Here is a 13812-nt window from a genome sequence, read left to right as displayed (position 1 = left end):
CTGTCTTCCTTATTACAGTCAATGCTAGAAATCACTGAACCAGTTGTATTAGCTTTGAGTGCTTCTCGTAGTAAAAGTATTAATCGTCACATTAGAGCATTTAGTTTATGTTGTATTCTATTTGTTTTTCCTCTTTACTTAACATATATATTATCTAGTATGTTTCCAATAGATTTTTGGATGATGGTTGTCTTATCAAGCTGTGTTTTGGCTTCTTTTCAAGTATTGGATCTTTTTGTTGTGCATTGTCTCTTTTTATATGATTCTTCTAGAGATGAAGCATGGGAAAGTTTAGATGATGTAGTTTATTATACACGAGCTGTAACAAAAATTTTTGAATTTCTTGTTGCTGTTTTTGTTGTTGGTATGGGATTGTGGGAATCAACAGGAAAATGGAATTGGGTAAATGCATCAATTCTCTTAGTGCATTGCTATTTTAATGTCTGGCAAAGATTGCAAACAGGATGGAAAAGTTTTCTTCTCAGGCGTGAAGCTGTGAAAAAAGCAGAATCGTTACCAGCAGCAACATTGATTCAGTTATCTGAACATAATGACGTATGTGCCATTTGCTTTGCTAACATGGAAGCAGCATGTCTCACACCTTGTCAACATTATTTCCACAGGACTTGTCTGCGTAAATGGCTTTATATACAAGACAAATGTCCACTTTGTCATACTACAATATCAGTTACTCCACAACAAGAATCTACAAGTGCCAATCAAGAAGATAATTCAAATCAGTCAAATGAAGTAAATGATGCTAGCACAATAGCAAATGAAGATAATTTGGTTCATAATCACCCAGAATAAAACCCTCTTAACATACATTTAAAATGTTTTGAACCAAATTTAGAAATACCCAAATTTAACTTCAACATCATCAATTAAAGTAATAGAATGCGAATTGGATCTCATTTTCATTCCATTATTTAGTGATTGACTGCTCAAATTAATGGGAAAAATTATTGTACTTAAGTGTGTTTACAAAGTCATATTTACTGGGATAAAATCTAAATATTGTATAGTGATATACATACATCATATATTATATATATAATTTTTTTCTTCTCTAAATAGATATTATGTACAGAAATTGTATATTAAAAACCAAGTTTAATGTAAGTTTTATTTTTTATTATTAACAATTATAATTTATTTAAACTAATATTTCTTTGTTGTGAAAAGTAATTTCTTGAATAGTATAGATGTCTGTTGACTGTCAAATTATTTTGATAAAAAAAAAAAAAAGAAAAAACAATTCAGATGTTTCATTATTATAGAATTGAAACCAAATATTTCATTTTATTAAGGCTTGATTAGTATATTAGTAAAATAAAATGTGGATTGAATAATTTATAATTTTTCTAAACTATATTAGTTTAAACTTCTAACATTGTCTTAAATAATTATATTCAGAAAATTTAATTAAAAATTCAATTTAGAATTTTTATTCAAATTTAAATAAAATTTATTTATAATTTAGTTTAGAAAATTTTTAATGTGCTTTCTTGTGCATTTAAAATATTTTGTAAAATTCTTATGTATTTCATTTTCTGAAATAAAATATTGAATGTATAAATTTTAGTTTATAATATTAAATATATAATAATAAAACTGGTATCAATTAATGCAACATTAATTTTGTACATAAAAGTCTCATTGTTACAGAGTTTATAAAGACATTTTCAATAGTTCATAAAATTTTTCAGCAATATTAGTTCATTTGGGCCTATTATTATTTTATGCACTGTATATTTAAGAAAGATTTTAAAGGATTAAGCTTTCTAATGCGTAAAGTCACCAGAAGGCTTAATCCTTTTCTATCACCTAATTTATAATGGTTAATCAGTTTTATTGCTTTAAGGATATCCTATTTTATTGTATATAAATTATAAATATATTCCAATTCTTCCCAAATAATTAAACTTTAAAACTTCCCTAAATATACAGCCTTGTATGTAAAAAATACTTCTGAAAAGTTTGAGGATCCAACCCAGATACCATGTTTCCCCAAAAATAAGACAGTGTCTTATATTAATTTTTGTTCTGAAAGATGCACTAGGTCTTATTTTTTCCATGAAGAAGAATTCACATTTATTATTGAACAAAAAATTTCCCAAGTCGAACTTAGACGAGAGTGACATACATCCAGTCGTGTCGAACTGAACTTAAATAAAACTGGCGTGAACTTACGAAGTTTCTGTGCTAGAGTGGACTTCCCACTCTCGCTTCAACTTAACCTTTTTATAGCGTCTACATCGGGCTCAATGACCAATTACTGCTTACTGAACCATAGCATTATGCAAATGTGATGTGGTGTGATTCCCGGCTGACCAATTAGCCATTACCAGCTGTAATGTTATGCAAAGTTGTGATAACCAAGCCATAGTTTTATGCAAATCATGCTGTGTGGCATGATTGTCTGCTGCCCAATCAGTGGCTGTACTTTCAAAAAGCCAACGGCCACTTTCAACCATCTGTCGATGACCGTTATGAGTAAAAAAAAACTTTGCTAGGTCTTACTTTCGGGGGGAGGCCTTATATTTAGCAATTCAGCAAAACCTATGCTAGGTCTTATTTTCGGGGAAACACTGTACCTAGTTCTCAGACAAGCGTCCACTTTAGTTACCTCAGTCATGTTACTAAGCTGTACTTTAAATATATACAATAAAATTAATTGATTCTAGACTAATTTGACTCAACATTTCCAAATCACATAATTTTTTGGGAATAATCCATATAAACTATGCTATAAACAAAAAATTGTAGGATTACTTACCAAGTGCGCACCATTCGAAGATGCCATTGCTTAAATTAATTAATTAAGCTTGTTTTCATCGTGGAGCTTGCCATCAAATGGCGCTCGCGTGCTTCCTGATAAATTATTTTTTTTGCAAAAACTTTGCTGAACTTTGGAAACATCATTAATATAAATATAATTTTTATGGACGTTAAATAATAAGTGGTTTTTAGTAGGTCCACTGCTCATTTAAACTCAACGGTTTGTACAATATCTGCTATTGGTCTAGATTTGACCAATCCTGTCGCAACGAGTCAGCGATGATGTTTTACCAAATTATACGAGTTTTTTTAGCATGTTTGTATGAATACTGTTGCAATTTTTTCGCTATCATATAGGAATCCAAACTATAGGAAGCTGTGTTATGGGGGGTCGACTGTATATTTTTAATTATAAAATTGTGGTGCCGTCTGTATGAAATTTTATTATAAAAAAACTTTTCATATTTTTAATTATTATAAAATGGCAATAGGCTTTTATAAAAAAAATTATAAATGCTAATAATAACATCTTCATTAAGTCCAGCCTCTCTCAGGATATGACATATTGACAGCCCTTCATCTTCTCTTCCCCTCAACCTTTTGTTTTATTTACTTTTTGGTTTCAAGAGTCAAACATGGAGATTTGCAAAAAACTCTGAGGGTCAAATTTGACACAACAGCCAGGGAAGTAAATGGAAAAGTTCAATTCTGATTAATCTCATGATTAAGTTCCTATTCTGGTATTATTTCTGCTTGGAACAATTTTGAAAGAAAAATAATTTGTCAAAGAAATTTCTCAAGTTTGTAGATGTAATCCAAGGCTTAAATTATATTATGCCAATTGTTTAGGATAAGTTAACATAAAAAAAATTCAATTTAATCATTCATTTAAATTCTTAGTCTATCAATGAATGAACAGTTTTAAATGAATTCTAATAATCAGTAATTTTCATTTTACTACACAGAAAAATTAAATTATCAATCAAGGTATTTACTTTATTCATAGTTTTAAACTTTGTCTATTAAGAACAATCATTCTAGGAAATTGATACTCCCAAGTAGTGTATTTCAATCATAAGTTTTTATATAGAAAATCAATCTTTAAATGTTTTATTGGGCACTGCCAAGCAGGAATGAGTTGGCTCAAAATTTTCTAAGCTTGTACAAACTCAAAAATAATGCTTTTGTTATTTTGGTATAATATAATATTTTTGTTGCTTGAGAGTAGAACAAACCCTGCTCCATTGTCACATTCACCTGCTGAAAAAGATTCTTTACCTTTTGGGTAAAGAAACTTTCAGCAGATGAATTCTTTTTCTCTCTTTTTGCATCTTTTTCATCTCTTTTTGTACGAACAAAATGTCAGGAAAATATTAGCATGTATCAAAGATTCACCTCTAAATTAGATAAAACAATTGGAGTACTAGAAAATTTAGTTACAGAAGAAATACAATTAATGACAAGTGTTAATGCAGTTACTTGAGGAATTTAAGAAAATGGGAAAAATAAATTACAAAGAGAAGTTATCACCAAAAAAAACTATAACAAATTACACAGGTGATACAGGCATTTAATTTTATTATATTAAGTCAATCTAGCACCTTGAAATTTGGAAATAAAAGATAGTTTAAAAGAAAAATAATTATTTATTCTACTTTCAGAATAAAAAGTTTTAAATGAATTTATGTAAATAAGATTAAGACAGAAACAATCACAATTTTGGATTAACATGGAGATAAATGCATTAAATTTAAACAAATTTATAATAAATCCAGAACTATTTAAAGAAAAAGATAAGATTAAATATTGTACGATATATGTTGTTATTTTTTGAATTTAAAATGTCACTTTGCAAAAGAGATTTTGGATATCCTCATAAAGAAAAAGGCCCTACAATATTAAAAATATTTAGAGATTAATAAAAGTAAGTAATAAACTTCTTTTTTACAACTCATACATAATAATAATGAAATTGAACAGACATTTAAGATAATGTAATCATTAAATAACTCAAGGAATTGAAAGAAAAACGTAGTGTATTCCAAAAATTGAAGAGACAAGAGAAACAGGTAAAATTAAATTTCACACCAACCAGAAATTATATCATTTCTATGTTAAAAAAATATATTCATAATACCTCTAAAAAAGTTGTTTTAACACAAAGTATGCAAAAGTAATCTATATTGAAACAATTATTCACACTAATTGAGTGCAAATTGAGTTTTAACAAATTTCTTTAAATATGGCAATTTGAATTTAGTAATCTTTTTTCTTTATGCTGTATGAATGTCAAAAGTTAATAACCCAAATGAGGAATAATCTTGTACAGTACATGTAGGAAAATGGTCTGGACATACTTAATTCTTCACATAAATCTAATAAAAAGTGGAACATATTAATAAATTAGTATTAACGATTTTCTGTTACGGATAATACAGATGAGCTGCTGGAACTTAAACATATCAAAACAGTCATTTAATATAATATAGTCAAAAGTCATCAACTAATTAACTACTTTCATTCCTAATTCATTATAATTTTTATCTGTAGTTATCAGAAATTACAGTATCATTGAATTGCTCTAGTTGTGAATTGAAATCACATTGAAACAGTCAGTTGTTCTGAAATTCCTCTACACTGAACAACCTATTATAAAGTTCCACCTTCAACTATATCTAGCCAAGAAGTGTCATTAAAATTTTTTCAAAATTGGCAAAGTTGACATTCCTTACATCTAGTTCTCCCTAAATCAGATAAGGCCAATGTGAAACAAATTTGAGAAATATTTGCATGTTCGTCTAAAAAATCAATTAAGGGAGTCTCTCGGCAATTGCAGCTACTGAAGTCAGAAGTGTGATTTCATCTATTTCTATACAAGCTCCAGCTATTTCATACAATATAGAGCCAGATGACAAACCAAAGTGCATGGCATTTGCAATTGATATGCAGAATGGTTTGAAAAATAATTGTGCTTACTAACATTGTTTTTTTGGATAAATTTGCATTTCATGTTCGTGGCAATGTCTGTATTTGGATAGTGCAAAACCATGCAACAAAAGCAGAATGTGTTAGCCAGAAAGTAAATGTCATGCATAAAGCAGCACCAAACAAAGTGTTTAGCTACAAAAAAAAATATGGCCCATAGTCAATGCCAACAATTATTAGGATATATTAGAACTATACCATGACTAAAGATTAGCAGCCTAATAGAAATCTACAGTCTTGCTGAAAGATCACAGGCAATGAGGAGTGCAAATACTTTCGGCTCAATTGTTTTCCCAGCAGTAGGTAGGTCAAGATAGTCCCATTTTAGGGCCAACTAGATCCCCATTTAGATATGTCATCTTTGACGTCCACAGGAAAAAATAAAATAGTCTATTGTATACTAGTTTGATGTTGATAAATTGGCAATTTTTTCCTTCAATGCTATAGTCACAGTGGAGAGAACTGGAATATATACAAGAATCTTCTTATTACATGTGACTATGATTTTACACTTAACTTTAATATTAAAACCTGTCTTTTTTTTTTTTATTATTCCGATGGTCAGTTTTTGTTATTTTGAATTTCACGAATGAATTTATTGTATGTGTCTGAAAAAGATATAATACTAAATATTTTTACATTTATAAAAGTTTTGATTTGTCTATCAATGAAAAATAATGAACATTAATTCCTTTTTAAAGCAAGTGAGAAAATGACAAAACTAAAAGTGTTTTAAAATATTAGAATATTATTTAACAATTTAATCTCTAATTAAAAATACACCACAAAGCTTTGATAAGTGAAGATTTTATTTACTATTTACCAGTATCTTTATGCATATAGTAAATAGATTACATTAATATTGTCATCTATAATGAAATAACAAATAGTTTATTTATTAAAGATAAAAATTGATTTAATTCCCTAATAAAGTTTGTTTTAACTCATTACTTTCATTTAATTCCTAAAAAAAAAAAAAGGAAAAGAATTTTAATACTTTTACCATTGAAATTTTTTTATATTTAGAAAATGTAATTTACCTTAATTATATCTAATCCTCCAATCAAAGTACCATTGACATACACTTGAGGATAAGTTGGCCAATTTGAATAAATTTTTAATCCTTGACGTACCTCTTCATCTTGTAATATGTCAAATGTTTCGTAACTTACACTAAAATTAAAAAGTATAATTTTTAATTAAAAATTAAGAATGGAATCTTAAATATTTATTATTTGCTTTATTATACTTACCCAATTTCATTCATTATTCCAATAAGAGTTTTACTGAAACCACAACGAGGAACATCAGGATTTCCTTTCATGAATATCATCACTGGTGCTTTTTTAATAAGAGCCTCAAGCCTACAAAATATTCTTATAATTAAAATTTGAATCCAGAGAAAAGTCTAATTTTTTATGTTATAAAGAAGAAATATATACAGTCAAACCTATACAAATTTTCCCATAATGTAATATGGATTAATCCATTCCTGACCCCAAAATAGTTTTTTTTTTTTTTTTTTACCTTTTTGCTGTATTTCAGGCATAAAAATGTCCATAAATGCAATATATTCTATATTATATTGCATTTATGTATACAGTGACACCTCTATTAACAGACATTTTTACAATCCCCAGATCTTCCAAATAGGACATCTATTACATTTAACTATAAATGGCAGAAACCAAACAACGTTGTCCATAACCTTCCAAAAATCCAATGTCCTGCCTTCAATATTCTGAAAGAATTAATTAACACTTTTTAGTCTAATATTGTATGACACACATTCGACCTTGTACTTCCTGAGGTCCACAAACATATGCCTTACATTCCTTTATTTACCACTAGTAGCCTGGGATGCCCTCTAGTGGGCATTCTTTACAAATTTCCATGAGGCACAGTTCCTTTGACTTTTTTGTTCTTATCAATATGCTCTACAGCTCCATTGAAGTCACAATGGTAAGATTTACCCTCTGAATGAAGGGGTGGCGACCCCCTCAAACTGTAGACCCCTGTGCGAACAATAAAGTCAAAGGAACCATGCCCCACATACAACCCTTCGCAAGATATAAGCCCTTGAAAATTCACCTATGTCATTTCCGGTCACATGACACCGTGGTCAAAAAGAAGCCTACTGCGTGAAAAAAAAATAACGTGCGCTCGCACACACTGGGGGGGTCGCTGACCCACTCATTCGCAGAGTAAATTGTGGCAAACAGGCAGGCAGCATAGAATAATTTTCAGAGGGCTATATCTCGGAAAAGGTCATGCGTAGGGGTATGGTTCATTAGACAGGGGGGTCACCACCCCTTCATTCGGAAGGTAAATCTTACCATCCCACTCGAGTCATACGGATCTATATTTCTACCTATTAAACATTCTATAAATAGTTTAATTTGTTTATTTATCTTCGCTTATAAACCTTGATTTTAAATATATCAGCTATTTTTTCAACAAATTTCTCGTGAGTCAATGTGCGACGTTCACTGAGTCATGGGATGTTGTAAACGTGCAGCACAAGGTTAATCAAGGCATATAATAGTTATTTATACCATTGCATGGTATAAATAATATTGATAAATGATATGAATTTATTATTTATACCATTGCATGGTATAAATAATAAATTCATATCAATAATAAATTCCTATTACAAATAAAAATAATTTATTGTTAATTTAAAATCTTTGCTAGGGCGCCTCTAGTGCCCATTTTTGGCATACCATTACGTGGACGGATACCGGTTCAATGGGTTATATATATAGATTGTTTTAGAAATTACAACAAATTTGTAACCTTTTTAAAGTACTTGATATCCTTTCTTAGGATTTATTTTAAGTACGATTTCTCAAATAAAAGTTTATAATTTTCATGTAAAACCTAATCTAAATTTTGCTTTACTTTTAATTATTCAAATATGATTAAAAAAATATTCCAACCTCTGGTTAAGACTTTGTTTCTTTGGAAGTAAATTCTCAAGTTCACCATTTTCTGCTAATTCTTTTAATATGTCCAAACCACCTATTAGTTCTCCATTGATGTACAGCTGAGGATAAGTGGGCCAGTTGGAAAAAGTCTTCAAACCTTTACATATATATAAAAATGAATAAAATATATTTTNTGTAAAAAATACTTCTGAAAAGTTTGAGGATCCAAAAATAAGACAGTGTCTTATATTAATTTTTGTTCTGAAAGATGCACTAGGTCTTATTTTTTCCATGAAGAAGAATTCACATTTATTATTGAACAAAAAATTTCCCAAGTCGAACTTAGACGAGAGTGACATACATCCAGTCGTGTCGAACTGAACTTAAATAAAACTGGCGTGAACTTACGAAGTTTCTGTGCTAGAGTGGACTTCCCACTCTCGCTTCAACTTAACCTTTTTATAGCGTCTACATCGGGCTCAATGACCAATTACTGCTTACTGAACCATAGCATTATGCAAATGTGATGTGGTGTGATTCCCGGCTGACCAATTAGCCATTACCAGCTGTAATGTTATGCAAAGTTGTGATAACCAAGCCATAGTTTTATGCAAATCATGCTGTGTGGCATGATTGTCTGCTGCCCAATCAGTGGCTGTACTTTCAAAAAGCCAACGGCCACTTTCAACCATCTGTCGATGACCGTTATGAGTAAAAAAAAACTTTGCTAGGTCTTACTTTCGGGGGGAGGCCTTATATTTAGCAATTCAGCAAAACCTATGCTAGGTCTTATTTTCGGGGAAACACTGTACCTAGTTCTCAGACAAGCGTCCACTTTAGTTACCTCAGTCATGTTACTAAGCTGTACTTTAAATATATACAATAAAATTAATTGATTCTAGACTAATTTGACTCAACATTTCCAAATCACATAATTTTTTGGGAATAATCCATATAAACTATGCTATAAACAAAAAATTGTAGGATTACTTACCAAGTGCGCACCATTCGAAGATGCCATTGCTTAAATTAATTAATTAAGCTTGTTTTCATCGTGGAGCTTGCCATCAAATGGCGCTCGCGTGCTTCCTGATAAATTATTTTTTTTTGCAAAAACTTTGCTGAACTTTGGAAACATCATTAATATAAATATAATTTTTATGGACGTTAAATAATAAGTGGTTTTTAGTAGGTCCACTGCTCATTTAAACTCAACGGTTTGTACAATATCTGCTATTGGTCTAGATTTGACCAATCCTGTCGCAACGAGTCAGCGATGATGTTTTACCAAATTATACGAGTTTTTTTAGCATGTTTGTATGAATACTGTTGCAATTTTTTCGCTATCATATAGGAATCCAAACTATAGGAAGCTGTGTTATGGGGGGTCGACTGTATATTTTTAATTATAAAATTGTGGTGCCGTCTGTATGAAATTTTATTATAAAAAAACTTTTCATATTTTTAATTATTATAAAATGGCAATAGGCTTTTATAAAAAAAATTATAAATGCTAATAATAACATCTTCATTAAGTCCAGCCTCTCTCAAGATATGACATATTGACAGCCCTTCATCTTCTCTTCCCCTCAACCTTTTGTTTTATTTACTTTTTGGTTTCAAGAGTCAAACATGGAGATTTGCAAAAAACTCTGAGGGTCAAATTTGACACAACAGCCAGGGAAGTAAATGGAAAAGTTCAATTCTGATTAATCTCATGATTAAGTTCCTATTCTGGTATTATTTCTGCTTGGAACAATTTTGAAAGAAAAATAATTTGTCAAAGAAATTTCTCAAGTTTGTAGATGTAATCCAAGGCTTAAATTATATTATGCCAATTGTTTAGGATAAGTTAACATAAAAAAAATTCAATTTAATCATTCATTTAAATTCTTAGTCTATCAATGAATGAACAGTTTTAAATGAATTCTAATAATCAGTAATTTTCATTTTACTACACAGAAAAATTAAATTATCAATCAAGGTATTTACTTTATTCATAGTTTTAAACTTTGTCTATTAAGAACAATCATTCTAGGAAATTGATACTCCCAAGTAGTGTATTTCAATCATAAGTTTTTATATAGAAAATCAATCTTTAAATGTTTTATTGGGCACTGCCAAGCAGGAATGAGTTGGCTCAAAATTTTCTAAGCTTGTACAAACTCAAAAATAATGCTTTTGTTATTTTGGTATAATATAATATTTTTGTTGCTTGAGAGTAGAACAAACCCTGCTCCATTGTCACATTCACCTGCTGAAAAAGATTCTTTACCTTTTGGGTAAAGAAACTTTCAGCAGATGAATTCTTTTTCTCTCTTTTTGCATCTTTTTCATCTCTTTTTGTACGAACAAAATGTCAGGAAAATATTAGCATGTATCAAAGATTCACCTCTAAATTAGATAAAACAATTGGAGTACTAGAAAATTTAGTTACAGAAGAAATACAATTAATGACAAGTGTTAATGCAGTTACTTGAGGAATTTAAGAAAATGGGAAAAATAAATTACAAAGAGAAGTTATCACCAAAAAAAACTATAACAAATTACACAGGTGATACAGGCATTTAATTTTATTATATTAAGTCAATCTAGCACCTTGAAATTTGGAAATAAAAGATAGTTTAAAAGAAAAATAATTATTTATTCTACTTTCAGAATAAAAAGTTTTAAATGAATTTATGTAAATAAGATTAAGACAGAAACAATCACAATTTTGGATTAACATGGAGATAAATGCATTAAATTTAAACAAATTTATAATAAATCCAGAACTATTTAAAGAAAAAGATAAGATTAAATATTGTACGATATATGTTGTTATTTTTTGAATTTAAAATGTCACTTTGCAAAAGAGATTTTGGATATCCTCATAAAGAAAAAGGCCCTACAATATTAAAAATATTTAGAGATTAATAAAAGTAAGTAATAAACTTCTTTTTTACAACTCATACATAATAATAATGAAATTGAACAGACATTTAAGATAATGTAATCATTAAATAACTCAAGGAATTGAAAGAAAAACGTAGTGTATTCCAAAAATTGAAGAGACAAGAGAAACAGGTAAAATTAAATTTCACACCAACCAGAAATTATATCATTTCTATGTTAAAAAAATATATTCATAATACCTCTAAAAAAGTTGTTTTAACACAAAGTATGCAAAAGTAATCTATATTGAAACAATTATTCACACTAATTGAGTGCAAATTGAGTTTTAACAAATTTCTTTAAATATGGCAATTTGAATTTAGTAATCTTTTTTCTTTATGCTGTATGAATGTCAAAAGTTAATAACCCAAATGAGGAATAATCTTGTACAGTACATGTAGGAAAATGGTCTGGACATACTTAATTCTTCACATAAATCTAATAAAAAGTGGAACATATTAATAAATTAGTATTAACGATTTTCTGTTACGGATAATACAGATGAGCTGCTGGAACTTAAACATATCAAAACAGTCATTTAATATAATATAGTCAAAAGTCATCAACTAATTAACTACTTTCATTCCTAATTCATTATAATTTTTATCTGTAGTTATCAGAAATTACAGTATCATTGAATTGCTCTAGTTGTGAATTGAAATCACATTGAAACAGTCAGTTGTTCTGAAATTCCTCTACACTGAACAACCTATTATAAAGTTCCACCTTCAACTATATCTAGCCAAGAAGTGTCATTAAAATTTTTTCAAAATTGGCAAAGTTGACATTCCTTACATCTAGTTCTCCCTAAATCAGATAAGGCCAATGTGAAACAAATTTGAGAAATATTTGCATGTTCGTCTAAAAAATCAATTAAGGGAGTCTCTCGGCAATTGCAGCTACTGAAGTCAGAAGTGTGATTTCATCTATTTCTATACAAGCTCCAGCTATTTCATACAATATAGAGCCAGATGACAAACCAAAGTGCATGGCATTTGCAATTGATATGCAGAATGGTTTGAAAAATAATTGTGCTTACTAACATTGTTTTTTTGGATAAATTTGCATTTCATGTTCGTGGCAATGTCTGTATTTGGATAGTGCAAAACCATGCAACAAAAGCAGAATGTGTTAGCCAGAAAGTAAATGTCATGCATAAAGCAGCACCAAACAAAGTGTTTAGCTACAAAAAAAAATATGGCCCATAGTCAATGCCAACAATTATTAGGATATATTAGAACTATACCATGACTAAAGATTAGCAGCCTAATAGAAATCTACAGTCTTGCTGAAAGATCACAGGCAATGAGGAGTGCAAATACTTTCGGCTCAATTGTTTTCCCAGCAGTAGGTAGGTCAAGATAGTCCCATTTTAGGGCCAACTAGATCCCCATTTAGATATGTCATCTTTGACGTCCACAGGAAAAAATAAAATAGTCTATTGTATACTAGTTTGATGTTGATAAATTGGCAATTTTTTCCTTCAATGCTATAGTCACAGTGGAGAGAACTGGAATATATACAAGAATCTTCTTATTACATGTGACTATGATTTTACACTTAACTTTAATATTAAAACCTGTCTTTTTTTTTTTTATTATTCCGATGGTCAGTTTTTGTTATTTTGAATTTCACGAATGAATTTATTGTATGTGTCTGAAAAAGATATAATACTAAATATTTTTACATTTATAAAAGTTTTGATTTGTCTATCAATGAAAAATAATGAACATTAATTCCTTTTTAAAGCAAGTGAGAAAATGACAAAACTAAAAGTGTTTTAAAATATTAGAATATTATTTAACAATTTAATCTCTAATTAAAAATACACCACAAAGCTTTGATAAGTGAAGATTTTATTTACTATTTACCAGTATCTTTATGCATATAGTAAATAGATTACATTAATATTGTCATCTATAATGAAATAACAAATAGTTTATTTATTAAAGATAAAAATTGATTTAATTCCCTAATAAAGTTTGTTTTAACTCATTACTTTCATTTAATTCCTAAAAAAAAAAAAAGGAAAAGAATTTTAATACTTTTACCATTGAAATTTTTTTATATTTAGAAAATGTAATTTACCTTAATTATATCTAATCCTCCAATCAAAGTACCATTGACATACACTTGAGGATAAGTTGGCCAATTTGAATAAATTTTTAATCCTTGACGTACC

At 29.1% G+C, this 13812-nt stretch overlaps 1 protein-coding gene across 1 annotated transcript in view; it reads right to left on the bottom strand.

The window, feature by feature from the left end:
- The window catches only part of LOC111641470 (glutaredoxin-3-like), a 31331-nt gene that overhangs the window by 2848 nt on the left and 14671 nt on the right, over positions 1–13812 (bottom strand). Inside the window, exons 4-7 of the mRNA XM_023387641.1 lie at positions 8709–8904; positions 7020–7130; positions 6807–6939; positions 6710–6730 (exon numbers count right to left, since the gene is read on the bottom strand). Coding sequence (XP_023243409.1) covers positions 6710–6730; positions 6807–6939; positions 7020–7130; positions 8709–8904 — 461 coding nt within the window. The remainder of the gene's footprint in view (positions 1–6709; positions 6731–6806; positions 6940–7019; positions 7131–8708; positions 8905–13812) is intronic.

Source organism: Centruroides sculpturatus, unplaced genomic scaffold, assembly GCF_000671375.1.
Source record: "Centruroides sculpturatus isolate CEXI.00-Female unplaced genomic scaffold, Cexi_2.0 scaffold1497, whole genome shotgun sequence".
Classification (NCBI taxonomy): domain Eukaryota; kingdom Metazoa; phylum Arthropoda; class Arachnida; order Scorpiones; family Buthidae; genus Centruroides; species Centruroides sculpturatus.
This window is presented reverse-complemented; position numbering and strand designations above follow the sequence as displayed.